The 26,490-nt window shown below is 51.8% G+C and overlaps 1 protein-coding gene across 1 annotated transcript in view; it reads left to right on the plus strand.

Moving 5' to 3' along the window:
* PAPPA (pappalysin 1) overlaps positions 1–26,490 on the plus strand; it is a gene marked incomplete at its 5' end in the record, with an annotated part of 238,201 nt that overhangs the window by 178,026 nt on the left and 33,685 nt on the right. The window contains 5 exons of the mRNA XM_032418990.1: positions 1,901–2,069; positions 4,290–4,473; positions 14,228–14,438; positions 15,111–15,282; positions 23,645–23,792. Of these exons, the coding sequence (XP_032274881.1) occupies positions 1,901–2,069; positions 4,290–4,473; positions 14,228–14,438; positions 15,111–15,282; positions 23,645–23,792 (884 nt within the window). The remainder of the gene's footprint in view (positions 1–1,900; positions 2,070–4,289; positions 4,474–14,227; positions 14,439–15,110; positions 15,283–23,644; positions 23,793–26,490) is intronic.

Here is a 26,490-nt window from a genome sequence, read left to right on the forward strand (position 1 = left end):
GTGGGGCGGGCGTCCCCTAGCTCTGTGTGCATACCGTGTGGCGGGCGTCCCCTAGGTCTGTGTGTGCATACCGTGGGGCAGGCATCTCCTAGCTCTGTGTGCATACCGTGTGGCGGGCGTCCCCTAGTTCTCTGTGCATACCATGTGGCGGGCGTCCCCTAGTTCTGTGTGCATGGCTCTGTGTGCATACCATGGGGTGGGCGTCCCCTAGCTCTGTGTGCATACCGTGTGGGGCGGGCGTCTCCTAGCTCTGTGTGCATACCGTGGGGCGGGCGTCCCCTAGCTCTGCGTGTGCATACCGTGGGGCGGGCGTCCCCTAGCTCTGTGTGCATACCGTGGGGCGGGCGTCCCCTAGCTCTGTGTGCATACCGTGGGGCGGGCGTCCCCTAGCTCTGCGTGTGCATACCGTGGGGCGGGCGTCCCCTAGCTCTGCGTGTGCATACCGTGTGGCGGGCGTCCCCTAGCTCTGTGTGTGCATACCGTGTGGCGGGCGTCCCCTAGCTCTGTGTGTGCATACCGTGTGGCAGGCATTGGTGTAGACAAGGTCAGGGAGGCAAAGGTTAGAGAAAACTGCCCCCAACACACTTTCACTGTTCCCAATCAACGTCTCAACCTCCTCCAAGTGCTTTAAGAGCTATCGCCCAACACTGCCACCATTTAGGAAACACCGACTGCATGCAAAGTTTCTTTATTGCAACGCAGAGTATACCAAGATGAAACAGGCATTATCTCTACCCTCAGGGAAGTTCCAGTCCAGGTGTGGGGCAAGGTTAACAACAAGGACTTTGGAGTCACACGTCTGGGTGGGAACTTAAACAAGTAACTTGATCTCCCTGGTCCCCGATTTTTCCAACTATAAAATGAATAACACTTAGCTCATAGGGGTGTTGTGAGGATGGAGTGAGCTCATGTACATAAGCAATTGGTGAATAGTCACTAATGTTACTGAGTGTCTGTGTAACAGTAACATGAGGGGAGAGATCATCTAGCATAGGGATTTTGGATTTCCATTTCCTTAAGGATTAGCACACATTCCAGCACATGGTGGGTACCCAGGCCCTGTGCTGCCAATGCATGAAGCGTGAGGCCCGTGAGAGAAAGGAGGGCAGGAGGCCTGCCAGGGAGCCCCCCTGGGGACACGGGGAAGCTTCCTGTAGACATTTACATGGAGCTCAGTCTTGAAGAGTGGGTAGAATTCAAATTGGAAGGAAGATTAGAACGGCAGCTGTAGCAAGAAGCAAGGCGTGATCACTGTACAACCTTGCTAACAATTCATTAATCACTTTACAGTTTATAAAAGACTTCTACCTTCAGCACCTCCGTTGAGCTCGGCCCAATTTGAGTGTACTCTGAAGCTCAGGGAGGGGACGTACCTTGCCCAACGCCACACAGCTTCTAGGTACTAGAGCATAGACTTGTTTACACTATTAGCTACCCCGTATTGAGTGTTTTTTATGGGCCGGGAATTCTGCTCTGTGCTGTTCCTGCCCTCTCCATTGTGATGCTCACCACACCCCTCAGAAGTGAGTCCTATCACCAAATATGAAGAGGCTACCGTTCAGCTCAGCGCCTGGCGCATAAGAAACTCAGTAACTACTCGCTGCCATCGTGACCCCTATTTCACAGATGGAAAACCTGAGCTTCGGCAAGGTTTGAAGGTTCACAACACATACAGCTTGCTGCAAGACTCGAACCCTGGCTTATCTGCCTCCACAGACTGCCCTGTGGTCAACGTTGCTGCCTCCACAGCTTTCTTCTCCAAAGCCAGCCCCTCTTCCCCTCCTCTGTCTCAGCCTCCTGGAATCCAGGAGAGGGATGCTGTCAGCTTTGCTCTTCCCTCTGGCGTGCGGTGGGCCGGCAGGAAAGCCCCCTCTTACCCTCTTGTTGCTTTCTTCCCCAGCTGCGTGCACTTCGCGTGTGAGGCCGCCGACTGCCCAGAACTGGCCGTGGAGAACGCGTCTCTCAACTGCTCCAGCAGTGACCGGTACCACGGCGCCCGGTGCACCGTGAGCTGCCGGACGGGCTACGTGCTCCAGATACAGCGGGACGACGAGCTCATCAAGAGCCAGGTGTGCACAGGTGCTGGGCTCAGAGCCCCTCTGCGGTCCCCCGGGGTTGGGGGTGGGGGGAGGCTGGCTGACCGGCTGTTGAGCATTTCACAGGGTGCCGCAACCCAGCAAATGCTCAATAAATACGTGTTGATTGAATGCATCCATCCATGAATCTGGAATTTCCAAGACCAGGGTTTCTGTGCAGAATAGTGTTCCATACACACAGCACGTATCAGAGTCTTTGTTGGGATTGTAAGTGTGGAAAAGCACGTGCAGAGCACTTGGGAAGGAAACCCTCACAGGCTGAGCTCCGCTACAATGGAAGGGGCTGCTTTAGAAAGAGGTGAGCCCTCTGTCAATGAGGTGTTCACTCATTCACTGTCATTGTAAAACAGATTGCAAAACATCTGTTCGCCAGGGACCAGATGCTGTAGTAGGTGCTAGAGAAAAAAACAGATGTCACTAAGATAAACCTAGGCCCTCCTCCCAAGGAGGACTGTTGCCGGGAGCGGGCAAGGAGTGAGTCATGACCTCTCAGTGTGATAAATGCCCGTCTAGGCAGGTGCCGGGTGTGGTGAAAGCCCAGGGGGACTCACCCTGGAAGAAGTGGCTTGAAAACAGAGAACCAGATAGATGGATGGGCACAGGGGTGTGTTGGGGGTGGGGGGAAGAAACGGGTGCTCTGGGCACAGGCAGAAATGGTAGGAGGAGGCCTGTGGCTGAGAAAAGAGCATGCCACAGACAGATTTATTCCCCGCCCAACTCACCCAAGCAATGAGGCTGGAGGGGCCAGCAAGGTCCACCAGTGCACGGCCCTATTCGCTTGGCCAGGAAGTTTGAGGTTGATCTTTAGGGCCACAGGGAGCTTTTGAAGACAGTGATGTGGTCAGATCATGGTTGATCAAGGTCCTTCTGGCTGCCCGCTTGGGTGTGGCTTGGCATCTGGCGGTGAGACCCATCCCGGGGAGAGCCCTCGCGGGTCATCGGAGTTGCTCACGGAGGAGGGCAGTGTCCGGCGCAAGGGCCATGGCAGTGGGTGGATTTGAGATGCGGCAGAGTGTTGCTTCAGCCAGATGCTGCTGTGGGGTCTCAGGGTGGGGGGTGTGGGGAGTGGAGCGATGAAGCCCGGAGATCTGAGGTTCCAGAGCTCGGTCGCTAGACGCAGCCTTTCCCGGGGCCCTGCTGCCAGGCTTGCCCTTTCTGCTGCAGACACACGGGGACACTCCTTGCAGCTGGGGAGGCCGAGGTACAGAGCTTCTGGGCTGGAACAGAGTCCCGCTGGAGGGAGCTCCGGGGCCCTCAATTGCTTGTCTTAGACACCTCCTTCCTTGTGTTTGACATGGCAGGTCTGAACTCCTGCGGAAACAATTAGGCTGTTTTGGCAGGGAGGGACCTCTGCTCCCTTTGATGTGTGCTCAAGAGGGGAAAAATGTCCTTTGCTTTTAAAATTCCAGATCAACATTTGGCATCCCCAATCCCCTGGGATCTGGCGGCTTCCTCCTTGAATGGCAGCCTGTGGGCTGCCCACGGCGGTCCCTCCCTTGGCTCTGAAGCTCAGCCTCACCCCTCCACCCACGCACCCCTGCCATCTTCTGGTTTGGTTCAAAGCCCTGTCGACCCTTTTCGCTTTTCCCAGGCTTGTTCTGTCCTCATGTCTACCTCTCTCAACTATCTCAGGGCAGGGAGGGGCTCTTAGAGCCATTCTGGGCTTCAGTGCCAATGCAAGAGCTCAAGGAAGGAAAGGGACTTGCCCAAGGTCTCATAGCACAGAGGACAAACATCCGGGCCTCCCGTATCCCAGGGCAATGCCCACTCGGTGCCAAACGCTGCAAGGGGTACCTGTTAGCTCTTGCAGAGCCAAGAAAAGATATGACGATCGAGAGCCAGTGAACCACCTTGTGCATTTTCACAGGCTAGTTCATGAAAGAAGTCATCAGGCCCCAGGAGGTCTGAGCCTCGAGATTCTCATCAGCCAGCACCATGGGAATACTGATCTGGGAGGCTCTGCAGGGAGCAGTTAGGAGTGCGGCCGTGTCACTTGGAGCTAATCAGTGTCCCTGGGCCTCAGTGTCTGCATCTGAAGAATGGGAACTGAGATACCTAATTCATTAAAAGCCAGTTACAGTTCAACATGGATCTCCTGGGGCCAGGATGAGACTAGTGGGGCCGGGGTGAGGGGAGAGGTGTTCCCCACAATTGGTGTTCAGTGTGCTTATTGTCTCCACCTCTGCCTTCCAGGTGGGACCCAGCGTCACAGTGACCTGCAGCGAGGGCAAGTGGAACAAGCAGGTGGCTTGCGAGCCAGTGGACTGCGGCGTCCCAGACCAGCATCACGTCTATGCCGCGTCCTTCTCCTGCCTTAAAGGCACCACCTTTGGCAGCAAATGCTCCTTCCAGTGCCGTCACCCCGCGCAGCTGAAAGGTATGGAGGAGGGCCCTTGGGCTGGGTTTGCCCTGCTTGCTCTGTGGGAAGCCCGAAGGGTGCTTCCAGACCCTCCCCTGGGTCTCAAACACCCAGGGTCAGGCGGGCTTTTATCTGCTCTTCTGATTTCCCTCCACCAATGGAGGGAATTTATGTGCACTGCCTTGTTGTGCAGCCAAGGAGAAAGTAGAGTGTGGATAATAAGATGGTGACATCTCCTCCAGGGTCCTTGCAAGTCTTACAGAAGAGAGAAGGGAAGGAATGGAGGGGGGGAGGGAGGGAGGGAGGGAAAGATGAAAAGAAAGTAACATTTGGAACCGGCTAGGATGAGGACCCAGTAAGCCCAAGAGATACGTTTTAGGATTATTGCTCTGTTCCCAGCGGAGGACATGGAGCCTCAGAGACGTTAAAGAGCTTGCCCAAGGCCACACTCTCCAGGGTGGGATCCATGTGGGGGCCCAGGTGTGTCTTTCACCAAAGCCACTGCTCCTCTTTAGGAGGGATCCACTGGGAGGGGAGCAGCTGTGGGCAGGAACTCTTGATGGGGATCTCCTGGGCAAAGCCCTGGAGTGTTGGGTGAGTGAGGCTGAGTCAGGCTGGCCTGGCTAACTGAGGATGTCAGGACCAGAAGGGTTCTCAGAGCTCGGGTCAAATAACCGATTATTTGGAAACATGGTTAAACCGAGGTCCAGTGAGAGGGAAGAAGGAACTTGGAGAAAATCACAGAGCAAGTTAGTGGTATTTCTAAAGGAACGCTCTTGGCTTCCAGTCAGAATACTGAGGGTTTGACGTGACGTGACATGATCTCCAAGTTATGATGGTTCGACTTGCAATTTTTTGATGGTGTAAAAAGCGGCGTGCTTTCAGTAGAAACCCTACTCTGAATTCTGAATTTTGACCTTCTCCTGGGCTGCTGATATGTGGTCCAACACAGCATCGGGGTGCTGGGCAGTGGCGCCTCGCAGCTGATACCCAACAACCATTCTATCTGCCACTTTCAGTAGAGCAGCCAATAAATTACATAAGGTATTCAGCTCTTGATTATAACATAGGCTTTGTGTGAGACAATTTTGCCCCACTTTGTAGGCTACTGTAAGTGTTCCGAGCACGTTTAAGGTAGGCTGGGCTAAGCCAGGATGTTCAGTGGGTTAGGAATACAAATGCGTTTTTGACTTGCAATATTTTCAACTTATGATGAGTTTATTGGGATGTCACCCCATCATATGTTGAGGAAGATCTGTATACCCATTTCTCAGAGGTGCCAGGACTTTCTCCTTTCCTTGTTTTATCAGAGGGAACATGGTCCCTTTATCAGATACCCAAAATGATATCTCACTCAAGCATGGGTCCTACCTCAGACGTGTCCGACCATCAAGCAAAGGTCCCGCCATCATTCTACTGAGTAGGAATAATGGATTCCCATGGGGTGTGGGGGGGTAGGGGGCAGGTCTATGAATTCCCTTGAACTTAGATGTAATATTATGTATTCCTGAGTTTCAGGCATTTTGATGATTGGAGAGGGTCAGTAGTTTCCCCAAATTTTCAGGGGGATGCAGAACTCCCAATGATTACTGGACATGAGTTCCTGAAGGGCAGTGGCGATGTCTAATCCATTTTCCCATCGCTGTCAGCAAGCCCGGAACCTGCCCTTAATAAGACTTAATGAAGTGTTTTGACTGGATGGCTGGATAAATTGATAAAAGTAATACCACAGGAAATGTTTCTTTTAAGAAGTGAATGAAAGACCAAGTAATCTCCCTATACTACTCCAAAAGAAAAACAGGAAGCACTCATGGGATTCAGCCTTTAGGTCCTCTCATTTTTAACCCAATGTGATTTGAATACAGAAACTATAGACACTTCAGGTGAGATACTCTAAAGATGTAGGCTGGAGAGAGGTGAAGAGATAGTGGGAATTATAAGCCCTCCACATTTCTGAGTCCTTCCCGTGGCCCAGATGTGGGGCATGTTCATGACTCCAGACCAAGAAATCACACTTCTCCTCTCAAACAGAGACCTTTGGGAAGGAGTGGTGTGTAAATTAGCATTGATTATTAGAGCCCTCACTGTGGCTTAAAATGATCCTTTTTTTAAAAAAAGATTTATTTATTTATTTATTTATTTTGGAGAGAGAGAGAGCGAGAGAGAGCGTGCGAGCGCACATGCATGTGCTCACACGCTGGGGGGAAGGGGCAGAGGGAGAGGAAGAGAGAAAATCTCAAGCAGACTCCACACTGAGTGTGGAGCCTGACACAGGGCTTGAACTCACAACCCTGAGACCATGACCTGAGCCGAAATCAAGAGTCGGGTGCTCAACTGACTGAGCCACCGGGCGCCCCTGCTAATAATGATTCTCAGTCGAAGTGATTCAGACCCTTCTGCTTCTCTGCTGACTATGGTGGAAGGGGGGGGTGACCCCGCTGTGGGGGCAAGGCCCCAGAGGGACCATCATTTTGATTGTTGTTGATCCCAACTTTGTTCTTCCCTTGAGAATACAAAGAAGCCTCTCTCCAGTGGCCACACTGACCCACTAGGACCCACTGGCATTTCATGCACCTTGGTTGTCAGCATCATCTGGTGCTCAATCCCAGATCTGACGCTTCTCCTTGGGTCTGCAGGCAGCAAGGACTGTGTGAAGGCCCCGCTACCTCTCTCTTGAACTTGAAAATGCCCCCCTTCTCAAGCGAGGGGGTAAAGAGGTGAACAACACAACTTTTTTCCTCCATTTTTTGTTTGCTTCCCTTTCCTCCCTTCATTTTGCTTTTCCTAGTAGCATAAATGAAGCAAAAAGAGCACTGTCTTTAGAATCAGACAGACTAGGATTCCACTCCTGGCTCTGCCCCAACTGTTGATCTTAGGAGAGCTATTTCATGGCTCTGAGCTTCAGTACTCTCATCTGTAAAATGGGTTGGAGGAGGGCTCACATTGAAGGGTCAGGTTGAGGCCTGAAAGAGAAGGTATGTGTAAGATTCCAGAGCCAGAGAAAGTGCTTAGTGAATACTGACCTTCCCCAAGGGGCGCCCCTTGTGAGAACCTTGTGCCGTGGACTCTCTCCCAGCCCTGACCTCTGTCTCATGGAGGCCTTAGTCCTGGGGGCTGTGGAGGCACGCTCCCTCATCCACGCTCCGTCCAGGACCCGGAGGTTAAGTGTTGGCAGCCAAGCAGTTATATGTAGCCCCCTGGCAACTGGTATAACGTGGGTAACCCCCCCAAACCCACTCCCCCTTCTATTCCCAGTGAGTTTTTCTTGAATATCCCCACTTTCACTTAAATTCTGAGCCCTCTTCAAGATGTATGCAAAATATCCTGCAAACTCACAGCCTTAGAGTCCCTTCTGCCAAAGCACTTTACCAAGTGAGCCCTACCAGCACAGACAGAAGCTACAGAAACGGAGGGAAAATACATTCTCAAGTTCAACAACAACAACAACAAAACTTCAAAGTCATAAATGTTTAATTAAAGGGCTGAACATGCCACATTACTTATATCACCTCGTCAACCTCAACTCAGCTGTGTTGGGTACACTTGGTATTGAGTGTGGAGTGGGGCTTCTAAAAAGCAAGTGTGCCTTGGAACGCCAGGCTGGCTCAGTTGGAAGAGCATGGGGCTCTCGGTCTCGGGGTTGTGAGTGGGAGCAGAGATTACTTAAATAGGTAACCTTAAAAAAAAATAAAGTAAGCACACCTTCCTCTTACAAAGATCTTTTTAAAAGACCTATTGTGTGCTTCTGGCTTTTGTTGGCTTTTCTGTTTTGCTTCTTTAATCTCAGATTGAAAACTCAGCCTATCCACTTGTTTCCAGAGGATACCCAATACCATTGAGCACTTCCTGATTTCTCAGACTTTTCCGAAGACAGGGATGTGAGCTGGGGGGACACCCAGCACCTCTCCCTGCAGAACCCTGTTACGACTTCCCTCACGGTAGAAATTGCACATTCTCTCTTCTGTCTCAGGAGGAGACCCTTCTTTCTCTCAGAAGCAGGTGGCCAGGCCCTGGAGGGCCCCAAGGGTCTCATCAGGGCATCTTCTCCACAAAAACAGGGTCATCCCCCCACCCCAACAGAAATTCTCATACAGCTCCTAAGAGAATGCTGCTTTCTCCCTCTGTTACCTTAGTGTTTGGGATGGTGAGGGTCCAGGACGTCACTGAGTCCAAACCACTGCTGAGTGCTGATGGGAGACCACTACTCAGATTCTGCCTGGGGACTTGAGGCTCACAGTAGAGAAGGGACTTGTCCATTATGAGACCACTTTTTGATGTGACCAAGGCTAAGATGTCATCTCTTAAATAATTCTTTCCATCTCTCTCACTCCTGCTCCACACTGAGCAGTTGCCCAAGTTTCGAGAGTCAAATCTGCTTTTACTTGCTATCTCAGAAGCCCTTTAACTTTTCCTAGTCTGTCCCTCAACCCAGAACCCCATCAAAGTCTGGAACGTCAGAGCTGGGAGGAGCCCAGGGGTCATCAAGGCGAATCATTTGATTTCACGATGGGGAAACCGAGGCCCAAGAGAGGAAGTCATTTACACAAGGACACATAGGAGTTACCATTAGCACTGGGGCAGGGGTCCTGACCCTAGAAATGGTACCCCCTTGCTAGGCATGCCATTCCCACCAATCTGGTGAAATCATCTAACTTATGTCTGCCATTGGCATTCGCAAGCCTCTCCTTCATGGCAGGTGTCCAGCGTTGCAGGCTCCTTTCTCTCTCTTCTTGGGAAGGTTTCCATCACTTATTCCTGATGGTGACTGCATCTGACAACAGCCTCTTTCCTTTGAGCCTAACATGTGGAATGACAAATGGGGCCCCTTGGTAAAGAAGTTTAGAAGTGACGGGCACCATTCTGGACAGTGGGCGGGGGGAGGTTCTGAAATCTTATTATATGACCAGTTTTTGATTTCGAGATACTCCACTCATCCAAATTCTCCTGATTCCGTGAGATGTTCTTTGGCTGTGCTCATGGGTAAAGGCTCTGTCGTGGGATCAAGAGAGCACTTAGGAGTCAGGCAGACCTGGAGGGAGCCCCAACTCTAGATTGAGGGAACTCATGTTCCCTCCTTGGGGACTCAGTTTTCTCACCTACAAAATGGGGTTAATGACAAATTGGGTTATTAGGAGCGTCAAGCAGATGGCCCTGGTAAGTCCTGCCTCGTGGGCTGAATTATAAACGGCTCTTAGTAGCCTTCATTTCAGACATTTAGGGGGAGAACTAGACAAGTAAACGATCAAGATATAACCTGATTCACCCTGGCTAGAGCTGGAAGAATCCAATTTGACTGACCAAACGACATACTTTCTGGGACTGCCAAGCCCAGCTCGGATTTTCTCTTTGACTCCTTGGAGTCCAGGAGCCTAGCAATGTGCCTTCAGGACTAAAATTGGCAGAGGCTTGCATGCTTCTCCTTAATGGGTCCATCTCTTCTGCCGTGGTTTTTCCCTCTGACTTGCTACAGCCTGAGTGCTGGCTGAAGTTCCCGTTGGCTATCGTTGGGAAAACAACCATCCTGAAATCCTTGATGTCCTCCTTTCCTGCCTCACCTGGCCCCGGACCTTGTACACAGAGACCTCCTTACACATCCTGTCCTTCTTCCCCTTCCTCTTCTGTAACTTCTGTTAAGGTCTATTTCCCATCAAGAGCAATGAAACTGAATCTCCTCCCAGTTCCAGCAGCACTAGCCTTTGGCTGATGCAGCCTCCCGAGGGCTTGCATGTCCACTTCCAGTCCCTCTAGCTGCATCTGTGTTTTCTCAAAACAATACAGTGGCCAATATTCTTTCACATCCTAAAAGGTTAGAGCTGCAAGAACTCAAAGACAGCTTTGGCTTAGGGCCAGAGAGGTTAGGTGACTTGTTCAAGGTCACATGTAGGTTCATAATAGCTCATGCATTTAACAAATGGTATTAAAGGCCCACTGTGTGCTTGGCACTAGGCTAGGTTCTGGCACTAAAAGAATGAAAAAGGTCCATTCACTGGCCTTAGGATGCAGGCCCCATGTAAGAGGTATTAAGAAAACCAGACGTTAGGGCTCCTGCCATTTCTCTCCTTGTAGTCTGCCCTAGGTTAATTTCAATCTTAAAGGCACTCCGGAGGAGATTTGGTCTTCTGGGTAATCTTTTGAATGAAATAATAAAAATAGACACATCTTTTTGACAGCACATTTACAATTATTTTAATGCTCGTTAGAGACTGGAATTTCTTGAGGCACATTCGTAGACAGGCTGAGCATGATTTATTTTCCTGACTTTAAAAGATGAACGGATGAAAGTTCAGGGTCGCATAACCTTTTGGAACCCCGTCTGTGACATCAGCACTGTTACCCCCAACCAGAAGCCCCGGGCTCAGAAATGCCTGCGCCTATTGTCCTGAGTCATGTTCCCCCAGGAAACACAGGTAGGGAATGAGATAGGGAGGCTTGGACGTGACAGAAGCATCCAGAATCTCTTTGAGAGCCAGGTTCTGCTGTGGGCAACCAGAACTCAGTCCTTTTGGGGAGCTATGGGAGACAGGATAGAATCTTCTTCAGAACTAATGCCACTTCCAGCAGCACTGAAGGCCCAGCACTGGGAGCTGGCCCTGTGGGACCGCAGCAAAAGGCCTCTGGCATAGGGTTGCAGGTATGGGGACCATCCTTCGGGGTATTGAGGTCAAGGCCAAGGGGATGAGGGCAGGACACGGATAGCGCGTGTCATACCCTGCTTTCTTCAAAGCCACATGGTGGGTATAGAGTAGTGGCTCTAGCTGGGTCATGGAAATACTGATTCTGTGCAGTTCAGCATCTGCATCTCTTGGATTTTGTTTGTTGGCGGGGAGGGGGCATGTCCATGGTCCTGAACCACCAGTTGAGGCTTTAGCGTGGTTCTTCCTTTGACCGTGGTACACAGCTAACTCCTATTTACCCTCTCTCAGAATTTAACATTTCTGGTTTGCGTTTCCTCTCTTGATGAACATTTTGCAATTTTTATGTTCTCTTGCCACCAAAGGACCATGACTTGCCCTCCACGACGTATAATTTGCATAGCTGATAGGGTGTGCTTTTAGGAGTCCTAACACTTTTTTCCACCGGTATTTTATCCTTCTTGGGGAATTCAGAGAGGTGTGCGCCCTGTATCTTTTATAACTTCTCTTCCTCTCTCCCCTCCTAAGTTTCTCCCATAGCTTTAGCTATGCCCGTACACCCCAAAACACTGCCCCAATCACAAAAGCAATGCAAAAAGTAGTTTGTAGTCTCTGGTGTTCTAGAAGCCTCTCTGCTTCTATGGAACCCAAATGGATCATCCTCCACTTGACGTAGAAATCTCTGCAGTTTGCAGCATCACTGTTTATAAGCACACAATCCTCTGTGGGGTTCACAGACACTAGGTTGGCTCGTGCTCACCAGATGGATCGCACTGATGCAGGAGGAGAAAGAAGACAGTGAATGGGGTCGGGGGGGAGCAAGGAGCCTACAGAAAAGGGCACAGCACTCCCTGCTTCATCTTCGACCTGCTCTATTTGTCTCTAGAGTACCTGCTGCCTTCCAGCACACCAAACGGCATATTTCTTCGTGCTGTTTCTTGGGCTCCTCCCTATCATGCTAGAATCGAAGCTCCAAGAGGGCAGGGTTTGAGGGGTTTTTGTTTGTTTTGTTCACTGCTGTGTCCCAGCATACAGAGTGACTGGCACATAGTCGGCATGTCTGGATGCTTGTTGGACGAATGAAGGGCTCTGTGCCCTCACACGGCTCTCCTCAGGTCAGCCAGTGAGGGCAAGGTTGGGGGGGGAGGGAGGGAGGCAGGCAAGAAGGGAGGGACACTGGCAAGGTTAGGAGGGAGGGAGGGAGAGAGGGAAGGAGGGAGAGAGGGAGGGAGGGAGGGAGAGAGAGAGGGAGGGAGGGAGGGAGGGACACTGGCAAGGTTAGGAGGGAGGGAGGGAGAGAGGGAAGGAGGGAGAGAGGGAGGGAGGGAGGGAGAGAGGGAGGGAGAGAGAGAGAGAGAGGGAGGGAGGGAGGGAGGGAGGCAGGCAAGAAGGGAGGGACACTGGCAAGGTTAGGAGGGAGGGAGGGAGAGAGGGAAGGAGGGAGAGAGGGAGGGAGGGAGGGAGAGAGAGAGGGAGGGAGGGAGGGAGGGACACTGGCAAGGTTAGGAGGGAGGGAGGGAGGGAGGGACACTGGCAAGGTTAGGAGGGAGGGAGGGAGGGAGGGACACTGGCAAGGTTAGGAGGGAGGGAGGGAGGGAGGGAGGGAGGCAAGAAGGGAGGGAGGGAAGCAGGCAGGCAAGAAGGGAGGGACGGGGGAAGAAGCAAATAAGGACCCTGACAGCATTTCCCTGGACACTTTTCAGAAATGTTTCCTTTTGTCTTCTCATCTCCATGAGAGACAGGCGCAATCGTTCTCTTTCCGTAGACCGGAGAGCTGGGGTTTGCCTCTCTCGTTTGGCTCCCTGAGAACAGACGAAAAGGCTCTACTGAGCATAGGTAGCCAGGTTCCCATAGAAAACAACTCCGTCGTTAGACAACACTGATTCTAAGCTTCAGTTTGCCTTTTACTAACTACGAGGACTTGGTCAGGTCACTTCTCTCTCTGAGTCTCTACTCCCAAACATGCGTCGTCCCGCTACGAGCCCGCTGTGAGACTAACTCAGACAACGTCCCCACGGCACTCAGGACGCAGTGCATGTCAGCTTCGCCCCTACCCCTTCGCCCCTCCACCCCTCCACCCTTCCCGTCCCGCAGTCTCCCACGGGCGTCCAGCCCTGCTTGTCAACACCGTTCGGTAATAACCGCGGAGAGGAGCGTTTGGTTGAGAAACGCGGGCTTCGGGTCCATCTCTAATTGTCTTGGGGAGGTTTGGGGCAGGCTGCGTGGCAATAATATATGAGCTGGCAGTGAAAAGCCCGATGCCTCGTGGTTTACTTCTTTGCACCGTAGCCTCCCGGTGGCAATCCGCACACCTGTCGGAGCTGGCACGGGCTTCAGGGGAGCGCTGCTCTGGCGAAGCTTCACTGAACGCTGGGGCCTGCAAAAAAATATCAGACCTCCGGATACCATAGTGCCATCACTTTAAGGCCCAAGGGGGGCTAAGAGATGTACAGGGGCGCGGGGCCCAGAGAGGAGCGGCCAGCAGCTCGAGGTCGCCCGGCACACTGCTACGAGAGCTCAGAGTCGATTCTGATGGGAGCCTGCTTTGTCAGTTATTAGAGGGCATATGTACTTTCCCCTGTGGGCTTGGATGCCCACCGGGCAGCAAGGAGGATGGATGGAAGGAGCAGGAAGGTCTCTTTCCTTTTTTTTTTTTTAAAGATTTTATTTATTTATTTGACAGAGAGAGACACAGCGAGAGAGGGAACACAAGCAGGGGGAGTGGGAGAGAGAGAAGCAGGCTTCCTGCTGAGCAGGGAGCTCGATGTGGGGCTTGAACCCAGGACCCTGGGATCATGACCTGAGCCGAAGGCAGACGCTTAATGACTAAGCCACCCAGGCACCCCATGGAAGGTCTCTTTCCTACGCAGTAGAAGAGGTTCTGAATCGGGAGTCGGGATCCTTGAATTTTAATTTACTGTCAATGTGGGGTGAGTTAGTCCCCGAGCTGGATCTTCTCTTTGTCACAGCGCTGTCCATCTCCCAGAGGCCCTCAGTTGGAAACAGAAGGGGCTGGAATTCCAAGAGGAGGACCCTCTGGCTTTTCAAGCTTAATGAAGCCCAGGCAGCCCATAAGTTAGCTTGGGTGTCAGAGACCCCCCTCACCCTGTCTGCTAACCTTGCCCGCCTGTGTCCTCCAGGCAACAACAGCCTCCTGACCTGTATGGAGGACGGCCTGTGGTCCTTCCCAGAGGCCCTGTGTGAGCTCATGTGCCTAGCTCCGCCCCCAGTGCCCAACGCAGACCTCCAGACAGCCCGGTGCCGAGAGAACAAGCACAAGGTGGGCTCTTTCTGCAAGTACAAGTGCAAACCTGGATATCACGTGCCTGGCTCCTCTCGGAAGTCAAAGAAGTAAGTAGGGCTGGAAACACACTCTCACAGGTTCTGGGGGCGAGGAGAACCAGGTCTGGATGTCCGATTATAAGGAAGCACTCATTTTTTTTTTTTTTTTTTTTTTGCTGGAGGCAATACCCACTGTTCATCATATGCTGCCCTGTGAGAATCTACAGGGACATTGTTAGTAACTGCCTCCTGGCTGTGTGACCTCAGGCAAGCGACTTCACTTCTCTGGGCCTCAACTTTCAATAATAAGATCGAGATGATAATACCAGTTACTGCATTATATTATTGTAAAGAATAAATGAGGATGTGTCTAGAAAGTGTTTGCAAAGTGCCTGGCACATAGTAATTGTTCAATAAATGGTAGGAATGAATATCATCATTGTACTAGCACCCATCAGAACACTCTAGAAGGAAGGAAGAGGACAAGAGTTGGCAGGACTTGAGTTTATTTCAGTCCACATGGAACTGAGAGAATGTCTGAAACTCTTGCTTAATCCAAGTCAATGAATTTTCTTTAATCCCTACACGTGCCCCTTACCAACTAATAGGGCAGGTCAGGGATCCGGAGTGGGAAAGGGAAATGAGAGGTCAGCTGGCTCCAGAGAAATTTGGGTGTTGGATAGGGCATGAGTCCAGCCATCTGATCCTTGAGACATCTCTTCTTTTATCTCTTCTTTGAAGACGGGCCTTCAAGACTCAGTGTACCCAAGATGGTAGCTGGCAGGAGGGCGCTTGTGTTCCTGTGACCTGTGACCCACCTCCACCAAAATTCCACGGGCTCTACCAGTGCACGAATGGCTTCCAGTTCAACAGCGAGTGTAGAATCAAGTGTGAAGACAGCGATGCTGCCCAGGTAAGACTCTTTGAACTTGAAGGTTGGTGCTCTGGGCCCCATCCTATCTGCTTACCGAAGACCCGTCTGTATCTGAAGAACAGCATCCTTCTGGATCCTCTGCAGATACGGCAGTGTCGCCAATGCAGGAGCTAAGAAACTGGGTTCTGATTATCTTCTTTGGGAATCTCCCTGAGCCTTGTTTTCCTCCCTAAACACCCTATTTTGGCTCAGAGATTCTTAGCTTTGCAAAATGGTTAGTGTTAGAGCCCTTATGAAGGAAAGCATATATGGAATCCCATGGTGTAAAAACAATCACAGTTGAGTTACTGTGATAGGAATGACCAGGGTGGTTTTGCCAACTTTCCACCACCATCACCTGTGGTTGTCCCTGGAGTATTTAAAAACGCAATGCCGCCATGTCCTCAAGACATCAGTTGGCTCTGGCAGCATGAAGAGAAGGGAAACCGCATTCCGATGAGAAGTATATAGTCCGGAGAACACTAGGGAAGAAAGGGAGACCAGGAGGAGATAGCAGGGTTGGGATCTTATCTCCATCCCCCTGTAACCAAGAGGAAGTCTGGCACTCGAGCCATTCCTGCTGATGGAGTCTATGACTAAAGTTTCTCTTACTCCTTCTAAGACAGGTAGGGAATCTAGAACAGAAAAGGGAAATGGCAAATCCACCACGGTTCCACCACAATAAACCAGCCATTTTGGGTTGATAGGCCGAGCCCTATATTTCAAGGGTGTGCAAGGACCTTCCGCCAGGTGGGGCTGGGGTTTAGCCGTCTGGGACCCAGGGCTGGCTTCACCTGCAGCTGGTCCTCATCCATTTTTATTAGTGCCCCGCCAGTGCCAGGCCCTGGCAAACCACCATCCTCAATGCCCCCTCACCTGCTCCTCACATGAAAGAGCTCCTCTCTCCTTTTCCAGCTGCCTCGCTCCTCATCTTCCTCCCCAGGCCAGCCTGGGCACCCATTCCTCCAGGAACCCCCTTTTTTATTGAAGGATGGTTGACACACGATTCGTTGCAGGTGTACAACACAGCTGTGCTCGCCATATATGTCGCTACCATCAGTCACCATGCAGGGCTGTCACACTACCGTGGACTATCTTCCCTGTGCTGGAAGCCCATACCTCCCACTCCCACTCCTCTGCACCTGTGTTGCCCATCCCCCCACCCCTCCCCTCTGGCAACCATCAGTTTCAGGAACTCTTTCTTGAGGTCCCTTCTACGGTTGGGCTCAGTGCCCCTGCTTGGGTTCCCCCCACCCCAGCACTGGCCACACTGCCTGTAACTCATTTCAGGTGCCCCTTCCCCAGGCTGTGAAGTGCTTTACCACCTCTTTCATCTGCCCTGAGTTTTCAGTACTTGGGACAGTGCCAGACACCTAGTAGGTGCTCATGGAATGTCAAGCCATGAGAGCCTCAGTGAACGTCCAGAAAAATCTCATTTTCTAAATGAGAAAAATTCACACTCAGAGCAGTCACTCAACCACCCAAGGTGACGGAGCTGGTGTCGCCCGAGTCAGAATCCAGAGCCCCCCAACTGTGGACAGACTGAATCCAATAGGCAACCCCTGAAAATCCTTTGTCGTGTATACTCTTAAATGTCTGCGTACCCAGGTCATTCCCATCCTTGCCTGCCAGGGAAGCAGAAGCCAGGGCCGAGACAAGCAAAGGCCAGAGATTACCACGGCCTCACGCAGGCTGATCAACTTCCCTCTCCCTCCCTTACATAAAACTGTTGCTAACAGTTACCCAAACTGCTGAGCCAAATACTATTCTGGCCGCGGTCATGTTATCAAACTGAAACCCAGTCTGCCTGGGGCCTGCCAAGTACCTTTCATGGCCAGTTTGTATTTAAAGGAGAGGAAAATGTAAATTTATCAGACGACTCAAGCAGTTCTGTTTGGCAACTGGCGAAGAGGCTAGACGCAAAGGAGCGGGGTATTGCTTGTCGGCTCAAAGAATGAGGGGACGCGTGCCAAATGGGCTCCTAATACAATTGACGTTTCTAGTTTGTACCGAAAATGAATTTCCTCTACCCTCAGACCAGGGGCCTGAGAGCCAAATCTAGTATTCACCTCAGATCCCCTCTTGCTGCCTGTAAACACAGCAGAAACCTACGGCCCAGAGTATCTTGAATTAAACAGCTTGTATGGAGCCGGAATTCTTTGCTTTCCAAACAAGTTCCAGATCCTGGCAGAAGAGGACAGGGACTAGTATAGGGGAAGTTCACATACTCCCTCCCACTAATGCTAAAAGCAAATTGACAAATAAAACCTCCAGTTCATTTGTTCCTTGGGAGCCAGTATGATGCTGGATCTGGACTCTGAGTTCGAATCCTAACTTCACCACTTACCAGTGGGAGGACTTGGGCAAATTGTTAAACCCTTTAAGTTTCAGTTTTCTCATGGGGGGGGGGTATAATATCACCTGCCTCATGGTTTGGCAGGATTAAATAAGGTAATGAAAGTACAGCATGCCTATGAGTAACCCCTGAAATTGTGTAGTATACAACCTGTGCCACCGTACATGGCAGCCCTGGGGAAGAAAAACACAGATGAACTAGCTTCCCTTTAAGGTCACTTCTAGTGGAGAGAATCCCTGATGCTCCATGTGCGCTCCTATAGAATCTAGAAAGGGAATGGCTTGAAAGCTATCCCTCTGTGGGTGGCTAGCCCCAGAAAGTCAGGAAAGGGGGCATCTGTCATGCATGAAGCCACAGTGTGGGGTGGAGAGACTGGTATGAACCATAGGGAAACCTGACTTATTGCTCAAGTAAACCTGTACAATATATGAATTCTCTAGACTAGCAATGCCCAGTAGAACTTTCTGCTGTAATGAAAATTGTCCCAGTCTGTGCTTTTTGGTATGGTGGCCACTGGCCACATCTGGCTTGTGGAGTACTGGAAACATGGCTGGAGCGACCGAGCAACCACGTTTTACCCTCTATTTAATTTTAAACAGTTCAAATTTAAATGCAAACAGCCCCGCTAATACAGTAGCTCCCATATTGCACAGTTCAGCTCTCGAATTTATAGTGTTAGTATTTTTGTAAACCAAGACGGAGAACCTTGGTAATAACAGCTTCTTTACTTTTAAAGTGTTTCCGGGATGCCAGACTGGTGCCCCGGACTTTCTCTCATTTTGACAACTCCCACCAGCCAGACATTTGAAAAAGAAACCAACATCCCCTTTTTCGAATGAGGGAAGAAGTCCTGGAGGCTAAGTTCTTGCCCACGGTTACGAGTGAGTGGGTGGTGCTGACGGGCCTCTCCACCCTGCTCTTCCTACCACCCCTGAACACTTCCAGGGCATGCTAGTGGCAAAGGGTGGGAACTCCATCCCCAGACAGCTGGGGAGAAGTGCTAATTGCCCCAACATTTAATCCAGCGCAGATGCTCCTGAGCTGTCCGAGGTGATAACTCAGGCCTGGTTCCACAAGAGAAGCATGGGGGAGGGGGTGGCATTTGTAGGTGATTAGGGGAACAGCCGTCTTGTGATTGGGACAGAGTCTGTGGGAGATGCATGCCCGGGGACTGCAGCAGAGGAAGAGGCTAAAGGTGCTTGTGGACGAAGTAATGCTCTTAACAGGGATTCTAGCAGCTCAGCAAAAGCAAGACAGGAAGGGTAGGAGTGCAATCAGTAACGCACCCAGGTCATTGCATGGATCGCAGAGGTGGCCGTAAAAGCCTTCCTGCAACTAGGGGCATGCATCTGGCTCATGCCTTTATGGGCTCTGCTGTGGATACGGCGGAGTCCTCCCACGCACGACGCCTCTCCAAGCAGGGGTGGCTTCCGGTTGCAGCATTGTCAAAGGCTTGCCTGGACACTCTGGGCTTCCTAGAGCAAGTTAGAAACTTCACAGGAGGTGGGCAGGACCTAGGAGATCCCCCGCTGCAACCCACTTATTTTATAGATGGGACCACTGGAGCCCAGAGAGGGGAAGACACTTGCCCCAAGTCGCACAGCAAGGCACCATCAGACTCAGATCTTCACGTCTCTGATCTCCTAACTGAGTCATTGCCCACACCCGATTTTCTGCCGGTCCTTCCTCGTACACATAGGGCTACACGTCACCCTTGGAAGGCTCAAAGTGCATATAAGGGCACTGCCTGGGAATTAAGTAATTAATAGCAGCAGTGATTTATTGAGCGTTTACTCCTTGCCAGTCACTGGGCTGAGTGCTCTACTTTATTTCAGCCCCACAGCATCTGTCTGGCATTACTGCCCCATTCTGTAGATGTGGAAGCTGAGGTTCCATGAGTTAAGGTGGCCCCCCCGCCCCCGCCGCCATATGGCCAGGAGTGGTGGACCGGAGGTTCCTGTTCCTAGTCAGCCCGCCTCCAAAGCTTAGCCCTTTATGTCCCGCCTGCGCTGCCTGGGTCTGTCCTGCTCTGAGGCCGCCCTGTGTCTCTCGGCCACTCTTTTGTCTATTTCCATTTCTGCTAAGGAGAAGAAATCTAATTCTCCCTCTCCCCGCCTCTCCCCTCCAGTGTAGTAAAGGCACAGAGGCTCACAGTCAGGAGACCCGCCTCTGGCTCGGGCAATCCCCATGTCTGGGGCATGCTGCCTTCCCACGGCGGCTACTGCCACTTCTAAAATGTGGGTGATGCTTGAGCGGATTCTGAAGTCCCCCCAGAGACATGGCAGCAGAGTGGCCTAGAACCTTCGCTGACACTGAGAGAGCCCGGTGCTTGTGTGGAGCTCGAGAGGCTTCCCATAATCTAACTTACTCAGTCCCCGTGATGACTCTGTCAGGCAGGGGACCCCATGCCCATTTAACAGCTGAGGAAAGTAAGGAACACAGAGAGGTTAAGGAGCTTCCCCAAATACTCACAGCTGGGCAGTTGCAGGGCTGGGATTCGAATCTATGTCGTTTGGCTCGAGTCCATGCTGCTAACCATTAACACTAGCATCATTTAAAAAACTCACCTTTCACTTCCTAGCTGAGCCTCAGTTTCCGAATCTGCAACAAGGATATGATTTCTACTCTACTGTGTTGTTAAAAGGATTTTTAAATGCCTGTAAAACACTTGGCACATGATGGGTATTTGATAATATAATTATTGTATGCCTTAGTGCTTTGTGAACCAGTGTGACTAAAGAGAGTTTGAGAGAGCACACGTGCTTTTTTACAGACCTATTCATGGGCACAGAGAGGCAAAATGTTTTGCTGAGGGATGCTCAGCCCTCTTGGATGAGATTTCACCTTTGCGTGCAGAACTGTGCATTCAGAGCTGAGTACACCTGGCACGCTCCTTGCCTAGTGGTCCTGGGTTCTCTCAGATTGCATCCTCAACGTCAGGTCTTCTGTGGTCACCCTAGACTTAACATCAAGGGTTAATTCTGAGACTCTGTACTCAGGTAGGTAAGCCCTGAGTGCACCAAGATCTAGTCCTAAAGGGGAACTTGGAAATCCAGAAAGGCTCTGGAAAGTCTGCTGTGCAGAGGGCACAGCGAGGACAAAGATGCGGAGGTGGGAAGCAAGAGAAATGTGCAGGAGAGACCAGCTAACCGTGAGACTAGAAGGAAAGACAGGTGCATGGCAAGGGATGGGCCTAGCCTTGCCATCTGGGCTCCACCGTGGAGACCCTGGAGTGCCAGGGCACAAGTGTGACTCGTTTGGAAGGCGAAGGTGTCTTAGCAGAAGGATGGCATACTTTTTAAACGCAGATTTAATCAGCAGCCGGAAGTGCCCGATAAACTGGGCAGGAGGGAGAGGGGCTGGAGGCAGCAAGACCAGGGCCTTTATGCTCCCCTCTTCTATGGTGGAGCCTTCTACGGTGGATTTCTCTATGGCGAAATTCCCTGAGCAGATTCCAGCTAGTTCTAATACGTTCTCTGCTGCAAACCGAGGTCCCCAGCCAACTCTGGCCCACGTTGTGCTGAGGTCTGCAGCCCTTCAGGGGCTGGAGGCCAAATGCATCATAGGCCCAGGCCAAGGCTCCAGGAAATTGGGGTCAATTTCCTATTCCCCCAAGGGCCCAGCAGAATCATGGGGCCTGGGGCCTGGGGCTCCAGGAGGGAGAGTCGCTTCTCTGAAGCCAGGCGAAGCTGCCTAAACTCCCTGAGCTCACGCAGAACCTCTGGGGGTGGACTCTGCAAGACGTCCCACAGCTGCATGCTTGGGATGGGCCACCCTTGTCCCGTGGCCACCGATGCTTCCACGGCAGTTGGAAAGGCCCACGAGAGGCCCGGAGAGGGCCCCCCTTCTCTCCTGAATCCTGTCTCCTTGCAGCTGTTTTCTCAGATGGGGGACCTTCGGCCTGCATCAGCCCTTTCAACGAGCTGATTCATTTCCTCCTGCATGCACTCATTCATTTATTCCCTCGTTCTCCCATGTCTTCGTTGGCTCACTCGTGCATTTATCCCCTCACCCACAGGTTCACTTGTGTCCTTGCTTATTGAACAAATTCACACCATAACTCTCCACCTATTCACCCCATCTTCTGTTAAACAGTTCTTGAATGAGCACAAATATCTACTGAGTGATGAATGAATGGACCAGGTGATCAGGACCGGTGGTGTGCTGTGGAAAGGCCCCGAGGATGCGGGGATGGAGGGGGCACGGTCTTGGGCCTTGAGGAGTTCATCCTCTAGGTGGGAAAGGATGGTAAACAGAGGCAGGGCGTGTCAGAGACCTTAAGGTAGTGTGCTCTGTGGGGCTAGAGCAGTGGTAGGACAGGGTCGTCTGTGCCAGACAAGGTGTCTGCGTGGGGAGAGAGACACAGCCACCAGAAGGAGCATGAAAGCAGAAGCATGGCGGCTGGAGATGGCATACGGGGCATTTGAGGGTGCAGGCAATTTAAACCAAAGTTCGAGGTTGGTGGCGGTGCTGTAGGGAGCAAAACCATGGAGAATGAGCCAGAGCTAAGGCCACGAGGGCTCCGGAGGCCAGGCATAGGAGTTTGAGCAGAAGCCGAGGGGCACAGCAGCTAATGCATGGAGAGTAGAGCAGTCAGCTCCTCTGGCCTCATATAGGGATTCTCTTCTTAGCCAAAGCTTTAAAGAGGGAGAGAATATACAGCTTGTTCTACGATGGAGGGACCCCCGTCCCGAAGCCACCCATGGTTCTCCATTCTGAACGGGTAGAGGCCACCACACTCCATAAGCTGACTTTGAAGGCCCCACCCTGCATCTGCCAAGCAGCTCATCCTCCCTTGCTTCACAAGATGAGAACCCCCGGGGAGCTCTCTGCTGCTCACTGTCCTTCCTTGCATTTGCACATGCCCTTTGGCCTTCCAGAAAGGTCTTTCTATCCCTGTTCTGCCTGTGATTCTATGCATCCTTGAAAACTCTTTTCCATACATCACCTCCTCTACAGGGCCTCCCTGCTTTCCCCTGACAACCGATTGCTCTCCCCGTGTCCTCAGAGCACCTAGCACCGAGCACCTTCACACTGACGTGGCTGGCTGCTCACATGACTGTCTTTCTCACGGGGGCCGATACTGGCTCACTTTACTTTTGGACGCCACGGAGCCGGGCACAGACTGGGCACTAAGAAATGGTCCTTGGATTCAGGGGCAGTTCTAAAGTATCTGCGGAGCGGGACCTCCCATGAGAATCCCAGACTTTGAAAGGGGGCTCAGCGGGAGAGGACGGTGCCTGCAAGCCGCGTGTGCCTGCCGCCTTGCGGCAGATCGAGAAACTCTGTAGTGTAGTGTAGAAACTGTGTAGGGCAGGGGAGGGCACAGATAGAAGTATCCCCACACCACCTCCGGGGGTGCCATTGCTGCTGGAACGGAATGGAATGGAATGGAGCGGAAGAAAGGAAGGAAGGAAAAGGAGAGGAAGGAAGAAAGGAAGGAAGGAAGGAAAGAAGGAAGGAAGGAAGGAAGGAGAAGGAGAGGAAGGACGAAAAAGCTTCTGACCTACCAAGTTCGCGTGTGGCAGAGCCCTCCCGTGGGGTGCTTCCTCACTGGCTGAGAGGAAACAAGCTTTGCTGTATGCCTACCCTCTCACAAACAGCTCCAGGACCCATGTTCTTACTTACTGTATGAGCTGGGGTGCGTTTGGTCACCTACCATCTCAGTTTAAAAAAAAAAAAAAAAATCAACACACAAAACAAATCCCTCTGACCGAAATCTCTGAAAGAGCTCGAAGCTAGGGTTCAGGAATCGTGGGAGCTAGGCTCCCTGGAGAGCTCTGAGCATGTTTGAGTCCTCAGTTTCCCCACCTGTCAAGCAGAGATGTTAACAGTGCCTCTATTTTAGGGTGAATGGGTTTCTACCGTTGTTAAGCAGTTGTTTTCCAAACACTTCCAGGGCCCTGGGGAGATGAGGAACGGTTTCCTCTTTTATTTGGAGGGGCTGATTATGGTGAGGGTGACAGTCCCCCTTGGTCACCCTGACTGTTCTTCTGTGGTGCTCAGGGACGTGGGAGCAACATCATCCACTGCCGGAAAGACGGCACCTGGAGCGGCTCCTTCCACGTCTGCCAGGAGATGCAGGGCCAGTGCTCGGCCCCGGACCCGCTCAACAGCAACCTCAAACTGCAGTGCCCGGAAGGCTATGCCATAGGTACGGTGGGCGCGTGAGGGTGGCAGTGGGAGGGCCAGGTCCTTCTGGGAGCCTGGGGCTAGTGCCTCGCTCGTGATGCCCTGTGGGAGGGAGACAGAGATGAGAGAGACCAGGTCCTGTGCTCCCAGAAAGAGAGTGAAGGGCACGCATGTTGGAGAAGCCACGGTCGGTGAGTGTGGAGAGTCAGACCGGAGTACAGAAAAGCTGACTGCCGTGTCGGGGGACACAGAAGGCTCCCAGGGGAAGGGATGCTGCTGTAGGGATTGGAAAGAGCTTGTTGGGCAGGAGATGGGCTTCCAGACAGAAGGAACCATGTGGTGCAAAGGGAAGGAGATGCGGAAGCACACGTCGTATTTCGGAAAGCAGTCGTGGTCCGGTGTTAATCTTAAATTGTGCATAAACCTAATACTTCGTGAGTACCTATTAAGGGTCAGGCCCCACAGCAAGCACTTTAGAGGCATTGTCTCGTATCTGCTCCATGACCTTTAACAGATGAGGAGATGGAGACTTGAAGGGATAACAGAATATCTCCCTTACTCTGAAGCCCGAGTTCTTGCCCTGGCATCTCAGTGGCCTCCCACTGAGAGGATAAAGAGCATGTTCAGAATACTATTTGTGTGGCGATAGGCTAGCTCACAAAGTGCTCACAGTGAGAGGAGACAACCTGGGGTTTGATGCCAGGGATTGGCCTGGTTGAAACCAGGCGTCTGGACAGATGCATTAATCACAGGCTCCGAGGCTTTCTGGGGAAGTGGGCGTGCATTGAGTCTGACCTCAGTTGAGGGCGGTGATGCTGACCTCTTGGGCTGATTCCCTAATTGACCATGATGAAAAGCCCAGGGAATTGGATGTTCTTTCTCATGGCCAATGTGATTTATGGGATAATCACCAGGGATGTCTGGAGCAGAAGGTTATCACGCACACACTCACTCCCAGTCACACAGAGCCAACAAGTTCTGCATCCAGCAGAATGGGAGCTGTCACTTCTTATCCAGAATCGAGGCCTGTGGTTGGAGAGGGGAGGTGTGTGGGGCCTCTGACCACCGCCTCTCAAAGAGGGAAACATAGAGCCTGAGAGCACACATATGTTCTTCACCTACAAGCAGACTAGGAATCAGCGCTCCTGCATGGAGCCCAGAGCATCTGCTCCTACGTGGGTGAGAAAAACCTCCAAGTGCAAGGTTGCTGTTTCTGATGATTCAGAAGGTACTTTAAGTTCCTACAGATTCACCAGTCCAAAGGACCCTGACCAGGACAGTTGCAGAGGGGTGGTATCTTGTGTCATTTGCCAACATAGGCGTTCTAGAAGGTTGGGGCAACAGGTGTAGCAATGGTCAAAAACACGGGCTGCTCTACCCCAAAGCCATCGCTTTCTTCTCTCCATCATTCCTGATAGGTGGTTCTAGACACTTATGTCTGTGATGGGGTCCCCACCCCCAACTCGGTCAGGGTACGCAAGTGAATATTCACTTATACTCATGACTGGTATTAAGTGGCCCTGGGAGGGAAAATTTTCATTAAGTGACTTATTTTATTTATTTATTTATTTATTTTTTAAAGATTTTATTTATTTATTCATGAGAGACAGAGAGAGAGAGAGAGAGAGAGGCAGAGGGAGAAGCAGGCTCCCCGCGGAGCAGGGAGCCCGATGCGGGACTCGATCCCGGGACTCGAGGATCATGACCTGAGCCGAAGGCAGTCGCTTAACCAACTGAGCCACCCAGGCATCCCTAAGTGACTTATTTTAAAACAAAACAAAACAAAACACTTATAGAAACAGACTTCCTGCCTGTCTACCTCCACAGATACGCTCAAATATATTCACACATGCAAAAATAAACAACAAGCACAAATGTATAATAACCAAACATAGACCCAAACCCACGCATCGTTAACTCATGCCTGGCACATACGCATCAGCCACATCACCTAACACACACACCCAGAGTCACGTAATAGGCACACAGGTGTGACATTTGGTCACACACCTGTCACAAGCACAGGCACATCTTATGCCCTGACACATGTTACCTGTGCAGAGAGATGCACAAATACACCCCGCGGCCACTGTGTGCACACGCCCCACGCACACGTCGCAGCCGCGCACGGCCTGGCTCTCGGCTCGCCCAGCTAGAGGGAGGCGGACGTGTGGCCGTAGCATTCCTTTGCCCACCGAGCTTTTTCACGGTCAAGCAGAAAGGGGAAGAAGTCAGTACGACACTGGAACCTGGATGTCCTTCCCTTCCCGGTACCCACGTCCCCCATTGCCATGCAGATGCCCCTTTTATGAATATGGTGATCCACGGTGGTGGGGGTGGGGGGCAAATGCGGGAGCTAAGAGGGTAAAGGCAGCATGGGACACTGGGAGACAACCATTGGGAAGGAGGGGAAACAGGTTTCCCTCCTGACCTCCAGGTCCTTCCCCTGCCTCACCTCCAAAGATTCCCACATCAGAAGCCCAGGCTGAGCCCCTCCCTGGGGAGAGCCCACCTCACCAAGGAGGGGATTTGATCCAAGGCCTTATAATCAGGGGTGAGATGTGGTCCCTTCCTTCGTGTGGGCTTGGGGGCTGGAGGACACGTTCTGGAGCCACCCAGAGCAGCTCCCTGTGGGCCCCTCCCCGGGCAGCACAGGCTGGCTTCGGTGGCAGTTAGGAACCCTCAGAAAGTTGCCTCCCCACCCCCTCTCCCCCTCCCTG

Source organism: Phoca vitulina, unplaced genomic scaffold, assembly GCF_004348235.1.
Source record: "Phoca vitulina isolate PV1807 unplaced genomic scaffold, GSC_HSeal_1.0 scaffold21, whole genome shotgun sequence".
NCBI lineage: Eukaryota > Metazoa > Chordata > Mammalia > Carnivora > Phocidae > Phoca > Phoca vitulina.